Here is a 24,244-nt window from a genome sequence, read left to right as displayed (position 1 = left end):
TACAACAATGCAATTGTCAAAACAAAACAAAATAAAAAAAATCCTTCCAGTAGCACCTTAAAGACCAACTAAGTTAGTTCTTGGTATGAGCTTTCGTGTGCTCATACCAAGGTCCAGCTCCGAGGGCCTTCCGGCGGTTCCCTCCCTGCGAGAAGCCAAGTTACAGGGAACCAGGCAGAGGGCCTTTTCGGTAGTGGCACCCTCCCTGTGGAACGCCCTCCCACCAGATGTCAAAGAGAAAAATACCTACCAAACTTTTAGAAGACATCTGAAGGCAGCCCTGTTGAGGGAAGCTTTTAATGTTTGATGTATTACAGTATTTTAATATGTCTTTTTTTAAAAAAAAAAAAATTATTCAAAATTTAAGAATAACAAAAAGAAGATAAGATTACAAAATACAAAATACAAAAAGACATAACAACACCAAAAGAGAAAAATAAAAATAGAAAAAACTAATTAATCATTTACATAACTTTCTTCCTTTATTTATTTCCTTATTACTTATTTCCTTGACCTCCTCTCACCTCCCAATTTTGTATTCTAATTCAAACCGTTATTTCAGCAAATCCTTCTACAGTATTTTAATATGTTTTGGAAGCCGCCCAGAGTGGCTGGGGAGACCCAGCGGGGTATACATAATAAATTATTATTATTATTATTATGGGCAGCTCAGGCTGTGCTCCATCCAGCTGTGGCAGCCGTTTTATTCAGAATGCTGGCCATGGAAGCCCTGCTTGAGCGGCGAACTACACTTACCAGAATTCTTGGACGGGCTCCTTTTCCCTGAGCTGCTAGCTTTCTGCATGCAGGGAGCTCGTCACGTGGTGCGGGGCGGGGTCTTCGGTCCTGCGGCAGAGACCTTTGCGCATGCGCTCTGTAGGGCGGCCTGGGACGGCTGCGCCTGCGCAGAAGGCCGCGCGTGAGGCGGTAGGCCGGGCAGCTGCTCGCGCAAGCGCCCTCGCTCGCCCTTGGGAGGTTGGGAGGAGGAGGAGGAGGAGGAGGGAGCGCAGCCCTTCGGCCCTCCCCTCGCGCCCTCCGATTGGCTCCCGCCTGGCGCGGCCGGCGCCGAGGGAGGGCGGGACTCGGCGGCCGGGTCCTCGCCTCCCCATTGGTGACGCCCTCGGCGGCGCGCGGCCCGGGACGCCTCGCGGGTTGGTCGGCGCGGACGGCGCTCGGCGGCCGAGGCCCGGATTGGTGGGCGCGCTGCCGAGGAGGCGGGAGCGCGGGCGTCGTGCCTCGGGCGCGAGCCTCTCGCCGCCGCTGCCTGAGGGGAAGAAGCCCAGCCGGGAGGAGACGGGCCGGCCGAGAAGGAAGTGGGAACGGGCGGGCGGGCGGCGCAGGCCTCGCGAGACCCCCCCTCCCCGGTCTCCTCCTGAGGGGGCGCCGTCCCGGGTCACGCCGGGCCTCGGCTCACAGCCGGCGCTCCTCACCGCCCCGACAACAGCCCCGCCAGGTAGGGCGCCTCCCTCTGCCGGGCCCAACGGGGAGCCCTCTTCTCCCGCCTTTCTTAGCCTTGGAGGCAGGCGCGGGCAAACGGGGCCCTCCAGCTGTTTGGGGACTGCAACTCCCATCACCCCCTGAGCACTGGTCCTGTTTGCTAGGGATGATGGGAGTTGTAGTCCCCAAACAGCTGGAGGGCCCCGTTTGCCCGCGCCTGCTTTAACGGGCAACGAGGCTCCCAGGTGCGCGTGGATTTCCCCCCCCCAGGGTCCCCCCCCCTTGTGCAGGTCTTTCCCGCGAGGTCCGGGAGCAACAGGCCTGGCAGCTTCTGGGAGGAGAAGGAGGAGGGCCACTGGGCGCTGAGCGGGTCTTCTGGGCACCACAATACGTTTCTTAGCCTTTAAGGCAGGCATGGGCAAACTTGGCCCTCCAGGTGTTTTGGGACTACAACTCCCATCATCCCTAGCTAACAGGACCAGTGGTCAGGGGGTGATGGGAGTTGTAGTCCGAAAACAGCTGGAGGGCCAAGTTTGCCTATGCCTGCTTTAAGAGGCCACGAGGCTCTTGGGTTGTTGCTGGTCCTTCCTATGGTACCCAAGCCAGGCAGACGACCCCCCCCCAATAGTTGCATCTTTCATCTAAGTGGCTTTCGGGGGGGGGAGTGGAGGGATGCAGGTGGCTAGGAAATGGAAGAAGATCGGGCATTATCTGTGACTCCACATGAGTGCCAGGAATGCCCTGTGGGCAAGCAAGGTCTCCAAGCCATGGAAGAGCTTGCCTCCTGAAGATGGTCCCTGTACCATAGCAGCAGCTTTGCCTGGTTTTGAGGCACTCCAGGCTGGGCTGCAGAGTTCAGGGCCCGTTGAAGCCCAGTGATGTACAGCATTGAGCCCGGGCTGAATTCCTGGGTTCTTTACCTGGGTGAATCAGCACCAGTTGCTGAGGGACAGCACTCTGCCTGCCTGCCTGGCTAGCTTCTGCTGCCTTTGGGGAAAGGCACTGCTTCCGGGGACAAAGGGTACCTTGCATGCAAATGGGCGAAATGGAGCCCTGGGGCTCTTCTTTTCACTGAAAAGCAGCCCTGGACAACTGCAACCTTGAGTGGATGTGCACTGTTGAGATAGACTCTTAAACGTTGCAGTTGCCAAAACAGAATGTCTTGTTGCCATTTTTGGGTAAGATGGCTCTAAAGTCTTTTTCTTGGACTGACTGTGATTGATTGCCAGCTATACACATGGCTAGTTCAGATGACAACCGTGAGCTAGGTTAACAACTGAGAACTTAAAGAAGAAAATTGACTTGATCCAGGGACAGTCTTCATATATATTGGCCTATTCCTACCCCTTTTTCTTGACGGTAACACAGACCATTCATAGTGTAAGAATATTCTTCACAGCTGTGAGCAGGGCAGTGGGGTGGGATAAGTGAAGACGAGCTACAGTAATTAGCTATAACATCGTTCACTGCTCCTGCTCAGGCTGCACAGAAACATTCTCATTGTGCAGATAAAGTATAATGGATAGAATTCTACAGGATGAAGTATTAGTGTGTGAGGTATTAGTGTGTGTCAAGATCCAAGGATCCCCAGGCATGCACCTCCAGATGGTGGGGTGCCACCCTGGCACCCAGGCATCTTCACTTGGTCACAAGTGGCTGGCAGCCAGGTGCAAAATGCGCCTGGCTAATTTTGAACACTGATTGTGATGCTGCATTTGTGAATTTCATGAATTGGAGGGAGTTTGGGTTGGATGACCTTTGAGATCCTGTCAACCTTTATATGTGTACGGTGCCTTGAAGCGTAAGGCACCTAAGGGACTACAGGAAGGCCAGAAGCGAGAGGGCTGAGGAAAAGGTGCAGACTAGGCAGTAGAGCAGAGGACCTTCCTTGGAAAAGGTAGGTGGGCAACAAAGCTTGAAGGGGGGCAGGAGGGCTCTCTAAAGAAACACCAGGGTCAAGGGACACCTGTATAAGGTAAGGGAGAGAAAGAGGCAGTTTCCTGAAGAACAGGAACCTTAACATGGAATATTGGAGGGAGAAAAGGAGAAAAAAGCCCTGGGATACCCCATCACACAGGGCACAGGTCCTCCATCTTCCTTGCACACTAGGGTCTCTGGAAGTTGTGGGGCTCCATTCCCTTTACCCTTGAACTGAGGCCATGATGGCTACGGCTGGTGGGAGTTGGAATCCAACAGCCTCTGGAAGACCACAGTTTGCCCATCCCTGGCCTACAGGAAGGTGGGACTGTGGGAAGTGGGAGGCAGCTGAGGTATATAAGATTCGTGATTTGTGGGAGTCCAGAGAGCCAAGAGGAGATGAGTCTCCTACAACTCAAATCTCACTGTTGGCATCCAGGCCCTTCCTGTTGTAGTTTCTGCTGATGCTTCCGTGTTGTGACCTAAGGGCCCATTGATAATAGTATCCAGGGGTCAGTAAATCCACCTGCAGCAGAAGGGGTCCCTTCCTCCTCCATCAAGCCCACACTGCCCTACTCCTCATCCATGTGCTGATCATGCTCCAGCCACGTTCAGCACCTCCCTCCCAGGTGCTGCTTGAGTTAGTACCCACAGCCCTTCTCCAGATGCAGCTTAAGACAAGGCAGATGAACTTCCATCCCGTTCCTGAGCTGGTTGTCTTGAATGATGGAGGATGAGACTTTGCTGAATCTGAGCCTGGAATATGTGTCTAAGTGGGTTTCTGTGATTTCACATGAATGACTATCCTGAGCATTCTAAGATGATGATCTGGTCAGATTGTGTAACTCTTCTCAGATGTGGATTTCTAGTACTGCAAGTGGTATAAATTGACCTTGCTGCTTTGTGCAAATGGTTCACCATAGGCAGCAGCGATGTGGAAGGAATTTCTTTTCCATTGCTTTGTTTTCTGTGGAAAACTTTTCATTTAATCAGTTCATTAGGAGCAATGGTATTTGGCAAGTGCGGCGGTTTCAAAGTAAAATAAACATGTTAAACCAGATCATGCTCGGGGCACCAAAAAATTGCCCTAATTGGCACAGAGAAACTCTCCAGTTAATTTTTTCCTGAAATCCCACATCTCCGGGAAGGAGAAAGCCCAAATGCCATGTGGACTCAATGTCCACAATTTGCCCAGAAGGCAGGACTTTCACTCAACATGATGCAATGGCCAAGCCTCAGTGTGTTTGCCTGGCCTTTCTGCAAAATAATAAATAGGTTTTTTCAAGAGAGCAAGTTCAATTGACCATGTAGAAAAACAACAGCATCTGTTCCATCCTGATTATTGTTGTTGATATTTATTAATGTTGTAAGTAAGTGTTCAGAGGATGGCATGGCAGCCCTTGTAGTTGTATTTTAATTGCATACACACATGTTTTTGCTTTAAAGTCTAAAGCTTTTCCTTAGTCCACTTCTGTTGTTTCCATCTTTTATTTTGTCTTCCCCTATTTTCACAAACAGTTGGAGTATAATTTCAAAATATACATATTCAAAACAAGTATGTAAAAGGGGACCAAATATTTTGTTTAATGTTCCATAGAAACCCATTTTGAATCGAAAGCCGCTGGGAGTTTTTTGAATCCCAACAATCTCATTGTAAAAATAAAAGACCAACCTACAGCTCACAAGGTCTACATACTTTCCCATGCAGTGTTTACAGGTACATTTCATTGAATTCATAATACCCTGACAGGGGAGCATATTTTGTTTGTGTGGCGTTTTGATTGGGGAGTCTGTACTTGACACTATTAATAGTCTTGCTGCTCAATTGCATAAAAAGAAATCCAAATTGGCCCAAAGTGCTATTAAAAAAGGCACCAGGCAAGGTTTATCTGCATGATTAGTTGATCTTTGCACCTCCCTCAGTGCAAGGAAATGTGTGGGGAGATCTGCCAGCCCCCTGGTTTTTTTAAGGACAGGTGGTATAATAATAATAATTTATTATTTATACCCCGCCCATCTGGCTGAGTTTCCCCAGCCACTCTGGGCGGCTCCCAATCAGTGTTAAAAACAGTACAGCATTACATATTAAAAACTTCACTGAACAGGGCTGCCTTAAGATGTCTTCTGAATGTCAGGTAATTCTTTATCTCTTTGACATCTGATGGGAGGGCGTTCCACAGGGTGGGCGCCACTACCGAGAAGGCCCTCTGTCTGGTTCCCTGTAGCCTCACTTCTCGCAATGAGGGAACCGCCAGAAGGCCCTCGGCGCTGGATCTCAGTGTCCGGGCTGAACGATGGGGGTGGAGATGCTCCTTCAGGTATACAGGTGGTATTTGGAGTTTGAAATTTATTCCATATTTCAGTGTTGCTGCCTTTGAGTGTTAAGTGTTAGTGGACTGAGTTCTGTTTCGTTGATTATAATTGTAACATTCTCTTTTAAAATGTTTGAGATATATATATATTTGGGTTACCTTTGCTGTGCTAAATGTGCATTCTGCACTTGTCCTCCTTCGTAATGTTTTATTTTGAAATCTTTAAGATTATATTTTAGTTTTCTGTTAGTTGTGTTGTTTATATATGCCTTTTTGTGGAATATTTTATTCTGGGTTGTTTGATGTTTTAATGTAAGTTGTAAACGGCTTTGAGATTAAGTTTCTTTAAAATATAAAGCGGTGTGGAGACGAAATGAATAATAGTAATTGTACACTGCTTTGTGTTGGTGTATGGAGAAGGACAGCAATGTAAAATAAATAAAAAGAAATAGGTTGGCTTCTTCAGCTCTGTCCAAAGTAAAGTTCATAATGTGTTTACCAAGTTAGGAGCTCTGCAGGTCAATTGTATGCATTAAAATGCTGCTTTGACCAGCTGAGCTGCCTTCCCTCGTGACTGCACTTGCTCCGCTCTGGTCATAGGGCTCACTCTTTAGGGTCTGAAGAACTTCTTGAAGCTTTCACGTATACAATTTGGGAGGATGGCTTCAGGAAGGGCAAAGGAATGACATTTAGATGTTTGAAATGTCTTTGGCAAAGCCCTACTCAAGTGTAATGGGCAGCATTGTCTTGGCTATACACTGGCCTGGATTGTGAAAGAGTGGGAATGAATAGTGCATTTCATCATGCTGAAAGGTTAAGGTACGTCATCCTAAGGCTGTGTGCCTCCTAGAATTAGCTTAATGACAACTAATAGGGGGAAAGTTTAAGCTCTTGTGTGATGTTGAGAAAATCTTTGATCACATTTAGGGCCCTGCATCAAGCTGGGAAAACATCCTGAACTTCTTAGGAGCCAGTCTCAGAGATTGGTGTCTTGGTACTAAGGCAGTTTCTTCTAGCCTTAATTCTTGTATTGCTGGTTCTGTCTCCCAAAGAACACACTTGAGAAGGAAAAGAATATGGAAGCAGTGGTAATATGAAGTTGTGAGCAAACTGCTGTGAAATGCTAGATCATAAAGGTTGGAGTAGTGTCAGGGAACTGCCATCAGGAGGGCAGGTGGTGGAAGGGCTCACGGAGGTTAGGAGAGACTCGGCAGCAGAGGAGGGAACCAGCAGGGGGAGAGAAGGAGCTCCAAGGGAAAGTGAGTCGGAGGGATGGCTCAGAGAGACTTCCAGCGAAAACAGTGGGGAAGTTTCAGGACCTCCTATAGGGACACTCACCCCTCGCAGGAAACTGTCGCGCCGAGAATCCCGCAGACGCGTTTCCGTTAAGGAGCTTCTATGTTGGAAGCGTTTCCGCAAACGCCCACTGTCGGATTCTGCCAGCGATTGAGGGAGTCATGTTTAAGGGGCTCCGCTATAGACAGAGCTTTGATAACCAAGTCAAACTCTGAGGGACTAAGCTTTACGCACAAGCAGCTCATCATCCCATCACAGCAATCCGACAGACCTGAAAGCCGCTTGTGCAAGGAGAGGCATCATGAGCAACCCAACCGGAGCCGGAGACGCAGGAGGAGCTGGAGCGGGTCCAAGCCTGGAAGAAAGGTACAGGGTGTTGGAAGTCCAGCTAGCGCTGCAAACGGCGAGACTTGAGGAGAGGCGGGCTCAGGATGCAGAAAAGGGAAAAACCACCCCACTCGCAAGGAAGGTGCCAGGATTGGTACAAAAGTTTGGGGGTGATCCCAGAAACTATCAAGCCTTTAGGACAGAGGTGCAATACGCCCTCAATCTGCAGTTTGATGACTTTCCCGATGAGGAATCGAGGGTAGCGTTTGTGATTGGGCATCTCGAAGGGGGGGCGAAAGACTGGGTGAGGCCCCTGATGGCAGTGAATAATGACGCCCTAAAGGACTCGAGAAAGTTTTTTCGCGCCATGGATCTGATGTTTTCCAGCGAGATTGAGCAGGGAGTGGTGCGCAGACAGTTAATGGCGTGTAAACAGGGGAACCGATCCGTCCGTGAGTACTGGACTGAGTTCACCATGTTGATCCATAAATTGGGGTGGGACCTGTCAGCGGAACTGATACAAATGCTGTTCGAAGAAGGGCTATCTTCGGCGGTGAAGGACGAACTTTCCCGGGCGCCCAGGGCGGAGTCTATGGACCAGCTGACCAAATCCGCACTGGCCATAGGAGCACGCCAGGAGGCGAGAGCTTTGGAGAAGCGGGAAGGGAAAGGGGAACGTTGGAGTGATTTCCGCATTCCAGGGATTCCAGAGCAGCATTCCCCGCCAGTAGAGCCGATGGAAATTGGAACAGCGTGCGCGCGCGGAGTTTCAAACCCCAATGAAGGGCGGAAGAAGGAGGGAAAGAGCACCAAGGAATGTTTCCTCTGCCAACAGCCAGGTCACTTTGCCAGAGTCTGCCCGCAAAGGAAGGAATGGCAAGTGATGGCGGGAGCTGTTGGGGGTGAAGAGGAGGGGGTTAAGGAGCAAGTAAAAGCCAACGCCTGGCTGCCAGCATCGGGGCACAGCAGCCAGGCCAAAGAGCAGTGAATGTGCCCACGCCGGAACCCCCAATACCAGCGCTGGTAGTAGAGGTGTTGCTAGAGCTGCCAAATGGACACCCACTAAAGATAAAGGCGCTATTGGACTCAAGCAGCTCCTGTAATTTTATGAGTAAGGAGTTTGCAGCCGAACACCAGATACAGACTATCCCTTTAAGTAACCCTTTGCAAGTGACGATTGATGGGAGGGAGCTGTTGGGGGGAGAAGTCAACCAACAGACTATCCCAATGATAATGAAGGTGGCAAGACACACGGAACTGATAGCGTTTAATGTGGCCACCCTGGGGGGAGCGCCTATTATTTTGGGGATGAGCTGGCTAGCGCTACATGATCCGCTAGTGGGATGGCACCAGAGGGTAGTGTTCTTTGGGTCAGCACATTGCCTAGAACACTGCAAGGAGGGGAAGGCTCAGGGAGGAGCCAAGGCCACTCTAGCAGGGACGAAAGTAACAGATAAAGGGAAGGTGCCCCAACAATATGCCGACCTGGGTAACGTCTTCAGCGAAAGAGAAGCAGATAAACTGCCCCCGCATAGACCCTTTGACTGCCAAATCAACCTACTCCCTGGGGCCCAGCTGCCAGTGGGCAAGCTGTATGCCATGTCCGATAGGGAGATGCAGGAGTTAAGGGAGTTCATTGACAAAAACCTGAAACGAGGCTTCATCAGAGAGTCAAGAGCGGTGGGGGGCAGCCCAGTGTTTTTTGTGGACAAAAAAAAAAACACGGATAAACCCAGGCTTGTAGTGGATTACAGGGCCCTGAATGCCGTGTCAGAACCCGTAGCTTTCCCCATGCCCAGAATTGATGACATTTTGACCCGAGTGAGGAAGGGAAAGATTTTTACCAAACTGGACCTAAGGGGGGCGTATAACCTGATACGGATGAGGAAGGGGGATGAATGGAAAACCACCATGTTCACCCCTTTAGGGGCTTTTGAGTATCTCGTTATGCCCTTCGGTCTACAAGCAGGCTCAGCCTGTTTTCAATCATTCATGAACCACGTCCTGGGACCTTTGCTTTACAAGAATTGCGTGGCCTTCTTAGACGACGTGTTGGTATACTCAGAGAACGAGGAGCAGCATGTACGGGACGTCCGGGAAGTACTGGGCAAGCTGCAAGCAAACTAGCTGTGGGTGAAACTGGAGAAGTGTCAGTTTCATACCAAGGAGGTGGAATTCCTGGGGTACTGCTTGTCAGACAAGGGATTGGCCATGGATCCCGGCAAGGTTCAGGCGGTACTGGAATGGAAGACCCCGAAAACGAAGAAGGACGTGCAAAGGTTCCTAGGGTTTGGAAACTTCTATCGGAAGTTCATCAAGAACTTTGCCCACTTGACGGCTCCAATCACTGATTGTCTCAGCAGCAAGAAGAAATTTGTTTGGACGGTAGAGGCGCAGCGAGCGTTCAAAGAGTTAAAGAAAGCATTCGCGTCTGAAGAACAGCTCCTGCATGTGGATCTACAAAAACCGATGAGAGTAGAAACTGATGCATCAGACCGGGCGGTAGGGGCGGTGCTTCTGCAGCCGGGGAAGAGTGAGTCGGAGTGGAGACCGTGTGCCTTCTTCTCGCGAAAGTTGAATAAATCCGAGAGGAACTACACCGTGTATGACCGAGAACTACTCGCCATTCATGAAGCGTTCAGAAGATGGCGGCACTTACTAATTGGTGCACAACACAAGGTCCAAGTGTGCACTGACCACAAGAATCTAGAGTATTGGAGAACGGTGCGAGTACTTAACCAACGACAAGTGAGATGGGCCCAGGAGTTCTCCAAATTCCACTTTGAAATTTGCTACGTGCCAGGCCCGGAAAACGTCAGGGCGGACGCTCTCTCTCGAAAACCAGAATATTTGGAGGGGGAGGGAGCGCCAGAAGAGAGACATATCATCCCAGAGGACCACTGGGTGTGTGGGGCGGCATTGGTGGGGCAAAGAGAACTGGTAGAGGGAACTGAGAATGATGAATACGCACAGGATAAGCTCAGAGGACTCCGGAGGGAGGGAGAGAACCCAGGAGGTTTTGAGGAAAGGAACGGGGCATTGTATTACAAAGGAGCACTGTATATACCCGAAGGAGAATTGAGGGAGAGGGTCTCAAACAGTTGCACGACAGCCCTACAGCGGGGCACTTCGGGCAACACAAAACCATGTGGTTGGTTACTAGGGAGTTTTGGTGGCCCAAGGTGCGGGAAGATGTACGGGAGTATGTAAGAGGGTGTGACCGATGCCAGCGAGCAAAAGGGGAGAGGCGGGCACCGGCGGGGTTATTGGAACCACTACCCACACCAGAACGACCATGGGAGGCAGTATCCATAGATTTTATGACGGATCTGCCGAAATCCAAGGGAAAAACAGCTATCATGGTTGTAGTAGACCTGTTAACCAAGATGTGCCACTTTATAGCATGCTCACATGCGGTCACGGCAGAAGAGACAGCCAAGTTGTTTGTAGAACACATTTTTAGGTTGCATGGCGCCCCCTTGAGGGTGGTCTCAGACCGAGGGAAACAATTTACATCCAGGTTCTGGAGGAAGCTCATGAGCTTACTGCACGTAGAGGTTAATTTTTCGACTGCCCGACACCCAGAAACCAACGGGCAGGCGGAAAGAGCAAACAGTATCCTCCAACAATACTTGAGGTGTTATGTCAATGACAGAGAAAATGATTGGGTAGAAAAGTTGGCTCTGGCAAAATTTGCCTACAATAATGCGGAGAATGTGTCCACAGGGATGAGTCCCTTTTTGGCCAACTATGGGTGTCATCCCAGGGCATTTCCAGGGGAAGGAGGGGAAAGATGGAGCGTCCCGGCAGCAGAACATTTTGTAAAAGAGATGGAAGCGATCCATCGTCAGCTCCAACTCAACCTAGAAAGGGCCAAAGAAGAATACAAGAAGCAGGCAGACAGGAACAGAAGGGAAGGTGAAACCATAAGGGTGGGGGACCAGGTGTGGCTATCGACACAAGGGTTGCCGTTCAAAGGGGGTTGTAAGAAATTGAGACCCAAAAGATTGGGACCATTTGAGGTCATACAACAGGTCAATCCAGTGGCGTTCAAACTCAGGTTACCGAACCACATGAAACTACACCCAGTGTTCCACAGGTCATTACTGTCACCGTATGGGGGGGACGTGAAGGGGAGGTCACACAGGGACCAGTCATAGAAGAAAGGGAACGCAACAGCCACGTGGAGGAAATCATTGACTCCAGGTGGAAGGGTAACCAGGTGGAGTATTTGGTGGCTTGGGAAGGGGAACCAGAATCAGAAAACACCTGGGTAACTGCAGAGGAAGTCAATGACGAGGTTTTAATAGAAACGTTTCATCAACGGTTCCCAAGGAAACCTCAGTCTGTAACGAGGTTCCGGAGGGAATACTTTGGCACCACCGACGAGGAAGAAGAGTTCGAAGGGTTCCCAGAATCGGAGCTGGAAGAAGGAGTAGACTCCGAGGAGGAGGAGTACTCGGGGACAAGGGGCGGCAACCGGTGGAGGGAAGTGTTCGAGTCTTCGGAAGATGAGAGAGGTTCTTTCCGGGGTTTTGCACCCTCACCGCCCGTGGAGGAAGGGGCGGGAGGGGGTGAAGGGGGCCCTGGAGGGGAGGTGGATGTCAGGGAACTGCCATCAGGAGGGCAGGTGGTGGAAGGGCTCACGGAGGTTAGGAGAGACTCGGCAGCAGAGGAGGGAACCAGCAGGGGGAGAGAAGGAGCTCCAAGGGAAAGTGAGTCGGAGGGATGGCTCAGAGAGACTTCCAGCGAAAACAGTGGGGAAGTTTCAGGACCTCCTATAGGGACACTCACCCCTCGCAGGAAACTGTCGCGCCGAGAATCCCGCAGACGCGTTTCCGTTAAGGAGCTTCTATGCTGGAAGCGTTTCCGCAAACGCCCACTGTCGGATTCTGCCAGCGATTGAGGGAGTCATGTTTAAGGGGCTCTGCTATAGACAGAGCTTTGATAACCAAGTCAAACTCTGAGGGACTAAGCTTTACGCACAAGCAGCTCATCATCCCATCACTAGTAGGTTTAATGCAGATTCCATAAGTATATAAAACAACGTACAGAAAATGGAATAGGAACTCGTTACTTACGTTCACATTGTGGCTAACTGCTCTCCCAAGCCTCAGACAGGTTGCCCTTCGGAGACCACTCCCCAGACCACCCATAAGAGCATAAGAAGAGCCCCTTTTGATCAGACCAGATGCTGACCAGGTGGGATGGTCAGTGTTGAGAATCACTTGAGGAAGGATGGGTTGGGTGGAGAGACTGTATGTGAGGTTCTGTTGATGAACACTCCACACTTCCTGAGCCTTCTGATATTTGGGAAGCTAAGGAGACAAGGTGGAGAAGGAGTTTTTTTAAAAATTAATTTTATCTGTAAAACTTATTTTCTGTGTTATAACCAGAGAGAAGCACTCAAAATGGCTCACAAGACCAAAACAACCCAATAAATAACCACAATCTACACCACCTGAATGATACCAGATGCCAGGGTTGCTCCTCAAAGGCCCTCCTGACAGGCTCTTTTTCAGGGAGATGGAGCTCTGTAGAGCTCAGGGGTCTCTCTTGCTCCCTATCCTCATCTTTGCTGCCCTTGCAGGCTTGAATGTCTTGATGCAAAGGCTGGGCAGAGGGAGGAAGGAAAGTGGTTGTGTGCTAAGGGCGCATGGAGAGTTATGGGTTGGTAGAGTTCACACATGAATTGAAAACAAGCAGCCAAATCTTCTGGTTTGTGCTGCTTTTTTCCATGGGCCCAGGAATTGGGGGGGGGGGTGTGTGCCCAGAGGATTTGGCGCTCTCTGTTTGCGGCTGCCTCCATCTGTTCTGCTGCAGAACTGGGGTGAGATAAACAGAGTTTTCCTTTCAGAGCTAATGTTCTCTCAGCATACAGCTCTGTTATTCATAAACAGCAACTGCCGGCATTGCTACGTGGGGGTTTTCTTTTACTGAAGAGGGGAGAGGAGGAGGAGAAAAGCTGTTGCTGAAAATGCAGTGGCGACACTGTCTTGCATTAGAAGAAGGCAGGTGCAGTTTGTCAAGTGCTGTTGTGCAGCCTCCATTAATTTCAATGGAGGCTGTGCAGTGGAAGCAGCAGCTGTGCTGTAGGGAGCATATTGTGCATGGTGCCTGCAAAAGCAGAAAAGCTTCCAGTCAGCTTATTTAAAAGTTTGCTTTTGACCAGGCTTGAACCGTGACATGTGATCTCTTCTTCTTCATCCCCCACTTAAATTTTAAAAAGTCATTTCCAGTATTGCATTATAATAAGTTTCAGAGCTGGAGGCAATTCGGATCAATTATATTTTTTAGAAAATATGACCCTTTTCCTCATGTTGACTTGTGCTTTGGGGTTGTTCCCTAGTCCTTCCCAACAAACTTGGTTTAAGTGGATCTGTGCTCTCCACAGTCCTACTTCTCAATAGCAGCCCATGCTTTCCGCCAGCAGAACATGCATGCCATGTCATTGATTCTGCTGTTTCGCTCTACCTGCGGCTTATTCTGCAGTTGCTTCTTGCCTTGATTCTGCAGTCACTTCTTGCCTTGATCCCTCCTGCATTAAAACCACCTAGTTGCTTTCCTTGAGAATGACCGTCGCCTGAAAATAAAAGTTGTTCTGGCCTGCCGTTTCTTTTTTTGCAAACTGCAAGGCAAGGAAAAGCTACACAGACTAAGTCAAATGATTGCTGTGGGCAAAACTTGAGAGATTGAAATGAATATTGCTCTTAGAAAAAGGAAGTGTTGTGCTCCAAAAGGCAGCTCTGACTTGATCAGCTTTTTGTTGTCCCGTATTTACTCGAATGTCACTTTTGGGAGGCCAAATTACGTCACCAAAATTAGGGTGCGCATTAGATTTGATGGTGCATTTACATTTGCCAGCAAATACTTTATTGGTTTCAAGGTTTTGAAAATTGAGGTGCGCAGTAGATTCACGTGAATACAGTAAATCTTCATCAGGCTGTATGAGGAATTATTGGACTAGTCTCTTACCCAGGAGAGAGTGAAGTCTTTGGTGTAATAACAGACTTGGGGTGGGGAACTTGTAACTGTTGGATTTCCTGCATCTTCTTTTTGAATTACTTCAGCATTATGCACAGCCTCAGGTAGAGAATATAATCTCACTCAGGTGTTATTTTGCCCTGTGGAACGCCCTCCCTTACAGGGAACCAGGCAGAGGGCCTTCTCAGTAGTGGCGCCCGCCCTGTGGAACTCCCTCCCAGCAGATGTCAAGGCAATAAACAACTATTTTACTTTTAAAAGACAACTGAAGGCGGCCCTGTTTAGGGAAGTTTTTAAATGTCTGATGCTGTATTGTTTTTAATATTCACTTGGTAGCTGCCCTGAGTGGCTGGGGAAACCCAGCCAGATGGGAGGGGTATAAATAAATTATTATTATTATTATTATTATTATTATTATTATTATTATTATTATGGCCATAGAAGTTCATAGTTCATGCCACTGACCAAAATGACAGAAAGGCCTCCTTGGATCCAGCTAGGACAAGTACCGGTAACTCTCCATTGTCAAGAAGATCCATTGGAGTTAGGATAGCCAGTTTCCAGATATGTTGAACTTCAGTCCCCGTTAGTCCCACTCTGCACGGCCAGTGGTCAGGGATCCTGGGAGTTGTAGTCCAAAGCATCTGGTGGTTGCCATGTTGGATACCCTGGATTAGAGGATTGTGTGGCCTTATTTGAGATCTCAGTTCCATAATGAGAGAATCTCTCTTGCTAAGCACACCCACATTGAAGCCTTTGGTTCAGACTTGGCTATCTCTGGAAGAGTTGGTAGCTGCCCATGTGAATTCTCTTGTGCTGAAAGAATAAGCCATGATATATTCCCATGCAGCTCTACAGCACGCTTGTTGCAGAACTGAAACAATGCCATTGCCTGAAAAGAAGTGAAAAGCAGTGAAATTAGGATGCCTTGCCCCGGCTCTGTATATGAAAATGTGGCACAAGTGTTATTAGTTTGTTTTTGTTCTTGTTTTATTATATATGTTGTGTTCTCATTCTGAATTTTTATGCTGTGAATTGCCCCATGATCCTGGGATGAAGGGTGGTGTGCAGATTTAATAAAAATGAAAACAAAGATAGGTATGTAAGAATGTATGCAGTTCACGTGGCCTCCCTCTTCCTTCAGCATGGGGGACGGGCAGCATGGGGGGTGGCCAGAGCTGTGGGGAGATAGTGAGGATTGGGGTGAGTTGTAAAGGGTGGGGAGTTGGCAAGGGCAAGTGGCTGTCTTGCCTAGTGGAGCAAACAGGGGCAGAGTCCCTGTTGCTCTACCTTTTGTTCGTGTGTTTGTTCGAGGAAGGTCTCCAAAGCAACAGCATATGCAAATGTAACCTAAAAGTAGAATCTCACGTTCCATCCACAGTGAATTGTAATTGGACTAGGAGAGGTTTGCCCTTGTGGGAAGAAAATTATACTGTAGTAGTTTTGCAAAACTGAGTCGTGGTGTCAGCTAATGTGCCGCTCACATCCTACAGGTTGTGTAGGAGAATAGATGGCAGTTGTGTACTTGGAGCAGGGGTTACACTATAGAATTTATCTTTTAAAGAATTTGGTCGTGCCGTAGCTAAATGTTCTGTAAGCTCAGAAGGTGTAATTAAGATTCCACAGCCTACACAACAGGCTCAAAATCGTGCAGAAAAAGTGAGCTGGGTGGGGAAACCCAGCCAGAAGGGTGGGGTATTATTATTATTATTATTATTATTATTATTATTATATTTTCTCCCTTCTGCTGTGTCCTAGATAAGATGAACAGGAGCCATAGTTACATGCTAAGTGAAAGTTTAATGCTAAATGTCCAGCATAGTACAGTGGTACCTTGGTTCTCGAACTTCATCCGTTCCAGGAGTCCATTCGACTCCCGAAACCATTCGAAAACCAAGGCGCAGCTTCCGATTGGCTCCAGGAACTTCCTGCACTCAAGTGGAAGCCTCACCGGACATCCGGCTTCTGAAAAACGTTCGCAAATCGCAACACTTACTTCCGGGTTTGCGATGTTCAGGAGCTGATTTGTTTGGCAACTAAGCCGTTCAGGAACCAAGGTTCCGCTGTACATGTATCTGGATTGGTTAACTTTGAGTTACAGCACAGAGGCACTCCTGAGGGTGTGAAAATTTCTGTCTGTCAGCCAACTTGAACTCCAAATTTGAATCTCTGTAATTTTTCTCTCTGGCGAAATAATGAAGCTTGTCAAAATAATGTGATGTCTCTGTGTGTGTGTGTGTGTGTGTGTGTGTGTCTGTGTTTGTGTGTCTCCAAATCTAAATTTGCAAAGTCGCATCAGAGTCGTGCTGTGTGTCCCCCCCCCCCCGACTGTTGAATAAAAAACTTTTGTCCAGTGTAAAACATTTTGGTTACTTTGTGGACTAAGCCAGTGTGATCTGTGCTTCACTGGGGCCACAGACTGACACTTCCTCTCCTGTGCTCTGCAGCCCTCCCTCAAAATCTGCTCTGGAGGGTTGGGGTCCCTCCAGGGTACATTTTGGGGGGACACATGGGGAAGAAATAGAATTCCCAATTGTGACAGCAGATCTAAGCATGCAGAGAAATGGGTACAATCCTAGGTATCTGTTGTATCCTGTTCAATTTCCTATGTTTTTGGTAGGCAGCAAAATAATTTAAAATGGTAAAAGGAGTAAAACATTGTAAAACAGTGAAATCTCAGGAGGCATTACTCTATTCTCATGTAATTCCATTAAAAAAATGTACAAATGTAGGAGCTTCTCTTTGTTGTCCAGAGCTGTGTGGCTGCTGTACTATGAAAAGTAGAAAGCAGAGTAATTTTGATACTTGGCTGATATGGCTGAAGGGGGAATCTTAGGGATAAGTCCACCAGATAAAGCCTTGGAAAACATATATTTTGGGAAATATTGAAATATATTTCCTATTAGAGCTAAACTCAGTTTAGTTTAAGTATATAAAATGCAGTAAAGTAATACTGTATGGTACATACGTATATGGAATTAAAAAGTGTAAGTGCCTCACTTTTATTCAAACAACAATTACAGATGTACTCATTAATTATCTTTCATTTCCAATACCAGAAAAGGAAGTTTATTGCAGTGGGTAAAAATCCATCCATCTGTAAATTGTCCTGTAAATGTTGAAAGTCAAGGTATAAATGTTATAGGAGTGTGCCATCTATACAGTTGCCACCTTCAAAATGCAGCACAAGAACCTGCAACATTTGTTTTGCCGTGGTGGCAAAGGGATGCATGGCACTTTCCGCTCTTGTGTGGTGGAAGGAGCCTGAGGTCTGCATCCAGCCTGAGAGATCAGTGCATCAAGGAGTGTCTGGAATCTGGATATTGTTGAGCTCAACATTGGCGTGGATTCAAAAGGTGTGGGTAAAGCCTTATTAATGTTTTGAACTCTGCACAATGCTCTTTTGGACTCATCACATTAGACAATATATCCATGAAAATACTACCATCTCAGGCTTTATCCTAATTGGTTTCTGAACCATCAGCTGTCTCTGTTTTTGTCCTTCCGGTTACCCCACCCTGCATGGCCTTAGGACCAGTGGTGGAGAACGTCATGCCTGCAGGCCAGACCTGGCCCAGCAGGTCTCCCCATTTGGCTCACCAAGTCATCTCCAGGAAGCCACACCTGCCTGCCCTACACTTGACACTAGACCTGACATCAAATGTGGGCAGGTAAGGGCAGGGCTTCAAAGGAAAATCAAGAGCTTCAAGTGAGCTCCTGGTTGTTTCTTTTCTGGAGCAAAGCATGATCCCACCCAGGCACCTCTCAGCTCATGCCTTTCTCAAGGAAGGGGACACAGTTTCCATTTAATCATGGAAACCTCTTTTCCCTCCCAGTGCTACGCTTTGCAGACTTGGTTGTTGGGTCTTCAAAGCGCAGCACAGGGCTTTCCAACAACCTCCATGGTTCTCCTTCAAACCTGCACTTCAAAATCCTGACAACTGAGGCTTCTAAGTGCAGTATCTCCTGATGTCACTATGATATCAGGTGGTTGTCAAACTTGGTCCACAAGAGGTTGAGGAGATTAAGATTTGGCCTATTGGCCAAAAGGCTTTTGGAGAACAAAAAGTATGTACAGATTAAAACAACTTTTTCCGGGCTTGGGGTGTGTGTGTGTTTGTGTTTGTGTGTGTGTTTTGCTGTATGTATTTCCAAACATAGCAGTCAGTTTATTTCACATGCTGTAGAAGGCCAAGGAATCTAATGCAGACAAAGAGTTTAAGTGTATATAGAATTGTAATTGCCCACTATTGTAGATTGCATTCAATAGCTAAGGATTTTGGGTTAGTATGGGCAACTAAAATAAATAAATCAGACAGACAGACTGCAGATTGTCCATTAAACTTTGATTAGTTTAATGTTAAGTAAACGTCCAGTGCGCTTCCAATGCCATAAGTCTTATCTCAGCAGAGAATTTCGTGCAGCGGCTGAAGGAGGCAGGAGAGTCAGTACCTTTTATAAATGAAGAATCCTGGAGCAAGCTCTTTGGAACTCAGGGAAAAAACTTTATTCACAAAAGCAAAAAAAAAACCTGGCGATAAAGCACACATGCTTTTATCTCCGGCATAAAGAAAACTTTACTCTAAACTTAACTCATATCAGCAAACACGCCCATGGCCACAAACTGAGTCTGCGAGTCAGGTCAAGGGGGGAAGAGAGAGAAACACAGGTTAACTGACTATTTATACAAACCAACTCACATTCCTGGATGCTTAATGACTTTCAGCTGCTCAGTGATTAGAGCGACTTGTTACCTCTTAACCCTTTAGTACCAACACAGATATATATATATATATATAGAGAGAGAGAGAGAGAGACAGAGAGAGATATTTACCTGGGAGGAATTCCTGTTGAACTTAATGATGCATACATTGCTATCGTATATCACATGCTAAAACTGTGTTAGAGGCTGGTGACCTAGTCCCTGAGTTCTTACTCAAAAGGAGCACACACCTGCCGCTAAGAGTCTCAGACACAAACCAGGGGCAAATGTGGCCAGGCAGCTGTTTCTGCCTACACCTGGCCGGGAATCTGGCCAGCTGATTTTTTTATTTTTGCACATCAAATGTTGGACAACTGCTACCTCAAATTTCAAAGATAATGCATGTTGTAATACTTTGTGTCCTTGGAAGGTGGGGTTGAGTAGGGCCCAGAGGCAAATGGTGCTCCGGGTTCCTGACCATCCGATCATCACATTCCCGTTGAGAAAGTATTGCAAAATAGGCCGTTACCTACAGCTGATGAGCTCCAAGAAGAGCGAAACCTGTTAAAATAGGTCCTGTAGTATTGGCCAAGAGAGCAGCTCCTTGGTGTGGCACCCTTGCCCCAGTAAACATGCTCTGGTTATCTTCCGCTTGGACTACTGCCATGCGCTCTACGTGGGGCTACCTTGGAAGGTGACCTGGAAACTACAACTAATCCAGAATGTGGCAGCTAGACTGGTGACTGGGAGCAGCTACCGAGACCACATAACACCGGTCCTGAAAGACCTACACTGGCTCCCAGTACGTTTCCAAACACAATTCAAAGTGTTGGTGCTGACCTTTAAAGCCCTAAATGGCCTCGGTCCAGTATACCTGAAGGAGCGTCTCCACCCCCATCGTTCTGCCTGGACACTGAGGTCCAGTGCCGAGGGCCTTCTGGCGGTTCCCTCATTGCGAGAAGCCAAGTTACAGGGAACCAGGCAGAGGGCCTTCTTGGTGGTGGCACCTGCCCTGTGGAACGCCCTCCCACCAGAAGTCAAAGAGAAAAATAACTAGCAAACTTTTTGAAGACATCTAAAGGCAGCCCTGTTTAGGGAAGCTTTTAATGTTTAATAGGTTATTGTATTTTAGTGTTTTGTTGGAAGCCGCCCAGAGTGGCTAGGGAAACCCAGCCAGATGGGCGGGGTATAAATAAATTATTATTATTATTATTATTATTATTATTATTATTAATTAAACTATGATGCCTCCCTCGAATCACCAGTAAGGCTACCCAGGCATGTGACTTCTAAACTTTTAAAATTATTTTAGCTAATCCTGCCTTCCGAGGCAGAAGTCATAGGGCATGCTTCCCTCAGCCCCTTCCTGTACCAGTACTTCTACCTTACATTTCCATTTTGACATGCACCTTCCTTTTCCCCGTCTGATTTCTTACATCAGAAAAATAACGAGGAAAGAATTTGCATTATCTTTTTTAAATTTAGCATTCCAAAAACTCTTGGCACATGTGAGAATGCATTTAGGCTATTACTACTGCTGTTTAGAATACCAGGACTTTTGTGAAAGGCAACTGGACAGAAAAGGCAAGGCTAGTTCTTCTTTGCCATATCTAAGGAGCATCACACGACTCCACTGATCCTGCTAATAGTCGTCTTTCAGAGAACTGACTGAGCAGTGAAATCAGTGGGAGAGGGCAAGCAGGCCATATGTTCATAGCCAAACAGATTTTCTTTGTTTTGTTTTGCATTCCTTCCATGAAAATAGGAATTCCACTCCTGGGCTTCATGTGATAAAGTTGTCCCGAATGGAAAGAAAAGGTTCATCCAAGGCAGTGGGAGAGGAGCTGCACGCCTGCTCCCATTGAAATCTCCTGCACTTTCAATGTAGACCTTGCAAACAGATGCAAAAATGCTGTCGTCCCAGTAGCTTTTCTGGTGGCTGACGTGGAGGGCTAACATAGCATAAGCAAGGGAAACATCAGTATTACTCGGACACAATGCTGGAGAAGGAGCCACAATGGAGAGCTGCCTGTTTCTAAGTCAGTGCTGTTTGCAAAACGGAGGTGGCAGAAGTTTTTAGTGTCATTTTTATTTCCTAAAGTAAAAGCAACCATCTCACTCCTGCCAGCCTGTTTTGCAAAATAAAGTTGCCCTCTTCTCTCCTACTTGTACCTGGGTCTGTATTTAAAACAAAACCGCAGGAGGAGATTTCTTTATCTTGCTAGCATCCCCCCCCCCCCCCGCTCTGCGTACATCCCAGCTCTCAGACTACCAAAGTAATTGGCGTAGTTCACTTTGCCTAGTGGTTTCTATGCGCTGTTTCCTGTGTGACTTTCTAGATCAGATTAATACGGAAACTTCACGAACCCCCTGCAGGCTGGCTTAGCTAGAGAAGCCAATGGGGCTGAACCTCTCACTTTGTGTCTTTAGGATGATTGAGGAGAGCGGGAAGAGGAGGAGAACGATGGCGGAGAAGAGGCAGCTGTTTATGGAAATGAGTAAGTGGAACTCTGCTGTAGCTGACAACTTCACAAAATAACGTTCTGCAGTCTTTTGAAAGCATGTTAAAATGAACCATGGAAAGAGAAGAGAAGTCGCTGGATATTTTAAAGTTTGTAAAATGTTTATTTGAAATTGTAAAACAGAATATTTAATAACATGGGTTTTTTATTTTAATAATAATAATTTTTAACTAAATTGTTTCCACTTGAGAGTTTTGGGGTGCCACATTTCAAAGACCAGGGGTGTTTGTGAAGCTTATACGTTTACACGTTTCAGTCTTCAAATAACATTTAGTGGTTACCTCATCTCATATCCCATGAGACCCTAAAGAAGCATCGGTTGAATTCTGGGGACGAGGGTCTACCTTAGCTCTCAGCTTTTGGGAATCCAGCTCCCTGTTCCATGCTTGATCCTCAGTTTCCATCCCTGACCATTTTCCTTGAGATACTTGGGGAAATGCCATCTAGGAGGAGGCTGCTGGTATTGCCAAGGGCAGATGCAAAAATGAGAAAAGAGAGAGAGAGAGAGAGGCAAGGCTCTGAGGCTGTTTGCCAACATGTCATGGGGCCTTAAAGGACAGGATTCCTTTATTGCTCAAATAGTGATAGATTATTTTTAAAGCATTATTAGGAGAACAAAAACATTGTTTAATCAACATCCTAAAGGCAATTACAGGAACAGGCTAGTTAAATGTTCCTGTGAAAAAGTTTGTTTGTTTTTAAGTGTATGAATTGTTGTAACGTTTAGCAGGTAAGAACCCTAGAATGCACACCTGGGCAAGACCTTTTTGAGGTCCAGCAAAAACACCACAAATGGTCATCCACTGATTGGAGCTGCGGTGGGTGATTGACATAGGGCATGACGTAGTGTTATATATGCCTTATTGATGTTTTCACCGTTGTGCCATTTTAAGTTATTTCATAGGAAACGATTCAGAAAGGAAGTGAAGGAAATTAATAGTTCTGACACAGAATTACCAGCTGTCTTGAAAACTAGGCCAAAAGTTCAGTTGGGAAATGGATTCTGTGCCAGGATGTGACCCAGGGCCTCTTCCCACTATAAGACAAGAACTCTCTTGCTTCTAATTCACAGGGGCTCAGAACTTTGACGTCATCAGATTGTCAACGTATCGGACTGCCTGCAAACTGAGATTTGTGCAAAAAAGATGTAATCGTAAGTGAAAAGTTCCACCCTCTGTAGAAACATCTTAGATAAATGCACATGTAAAGATTTATCTTCGCATAAACTCCTCTGTATTGCACTGACTCAGCTCACAATAAGAACAAATCAACCCAAACCTTGCATTGTTTGGGGGAAAGATAGACAAAATTAAAAGTGGTAATGCCAAACTGGGAAAAGCTTTCTGTGCCTCCACCTCCTTTGCACAATGTCCTTGTTGTCATGTGCTGATGTGCTCCTGTTGATCCACGCAAGGCACACAAAGACTAGCTTTTATTTGGAAGATCCCATGATGCGCTTTCTTCTGGCCAGGGGACAGTCTGGTGCTTTGAAGTACATGCTTGAAGATCACACACAGAAAACTTGAATGAACAAGTAAAGGGCAGTGTTCACGGGAGTAAAGTGTTGTAGCTGTGCATAAACCACAGGGCAATGTGCAAGAGAGGGGTGTGTTGAAGAGGCATGGAGAAGGCCATGTGACTTAGAAATGATGTTGAGAGGAAATAGCCTGGTAGCAGGAAGCTCTGTGTGTGTGTGTGTGTGTGTGTGTGTGTGTGTGTGTGTAATTGGACTCTCTGGCACTGAGCATGTTCTTGTTAGTTTGGAAATGTCACAGGAAGAGTCTGTTGGGCAGGGTCACGTGGCACAGAGAAGAATGAGGAGGCCGCTTCCAGACAGCCAGTATTTTGTGGGGGAGATGGAGTGGCATCCTGGGAAATTCAGGTTACACAATTAAAGTGGGTTTGGGCTGCCTGAGCAACAAACCCCTGCTCCTCACAGAAAGTAAAGAATAACAATCGCTTGACACAAAAGAATCAGAACGGCTCACTCAATAGACAGAGGATGCCGTGTAACCAAATCAGGATGAGTGCTCAATCAACATGTCATCTGGAAGTCACCTAAGCGATAAAAAAAAAAGCAGAGAATCGTTCCTAGAGAATGCAAGGGCCATGGCAAGATCATCATGTGGCATGGCCGTATTTGGGGTAGAAAGTAAAGGGTTGGGGCCCTGATCCAGTGGAGCTGAAAGACCTTACCCTGCCCTCTTCCATGTGGATCATTAGAGAGTGTCACACTTCAGAGAGAAGTGTTGTGTTTTTTTCTGCCATCCACACCCATCCTCCATCTCCCCCCCCCCCACTCCATGCAAGGGGGCAGTCGCTTGCTTGCTTGCTTGCAAGCAGAGTTCAGTGGACTAACAGTCCCCCCCGCCCTCTCCACCCTTCCCTGTTAGAATAAGGAAAGCCTGGCTGTTCTCAAGGGGCTCCTCTTTGTGTTTCGCCACCAGGGGCTGCTGTATCTGTGGAAACAGCACTATGGGGACATCTGGTAATGGGAAAACAAGCAATTGTGGCTTAGCTTTAGGTTTACCAAGCAAGGGAACTGCATTTGGGGGAGGCAGGCAGGCAGGCAGCAACGCCCAGTTATTGAATCCAGACAAGATGCTGTATTTGCAGCGTCTGGCCTTGTTTAGTGCGACCAAGAGGGGAGGGGTGCCACTCACCTTACTGGATTTCTGTCCTGTTTCCTAGCCAAAATGCATCCCCCAAAGTTGATGCAATGCATCCTCAGACTGCCAAAATATACA

General features: G+C 47.3%; 1 protein-coding gene and 1 long non-coding RNA gene across 7 annotated transcripts in view; one reads left to right on the top strand and one right to left on the bottom strand.

Moving 5' to 3' along the window:
• LOC307212024 overlaps nucleotides 1-24,244 on the bottom strand; it is a 448,212-nt gene that overhangs the window by 141,570 nt on the left and 282,398 nt on the right. The window lies entirely within an intron of this gene.
• The window catches only part of DTNB (dystrobrevin beta), a 108,191-nt gene continuing 85,198 nt past the window's right edge, over nucleotides 1,252-24,244 (top strand). For 5 of the 6 annotated variants that reach the window (XM_079968694.1, XM_079968693.1, XM_079968691.1 and 2 more), the window contains exons 1-3: nucleotides 1,330-1,453; nucleotides 21,406-21,473; nucleotides 22,570-22,650. In XM_079968694.1, coding sequence (XP_079824820.1) covers nucleotides 21,407-21,473; nucleotides 22,570-22,650 — 148 coding nt within the window. In that variant the 5' untranslated portion in view covers nucleotides 1,330-1,453; nucleotide 21,406. The other variant, XM_079968690.1, reaches the window with a different exon arrangement.

The sequence above is a fragment of the Podarcis cretensis genome (genome assembly GCF_951804945.1).
Source record: "Podarcis cretensis genome assembly, chromosome: 3".
Lineage (NCBI taxonomy): Eukaryota > Metazoa > Chordata > Lepidosauria > Squamata > Lacertidae > Podarcis > Podarcis cretensis.
Note: the sequence above shows the minus strand (reverse complement) of the source record. Positions and strands in the feature narration are given on the sequence as shown.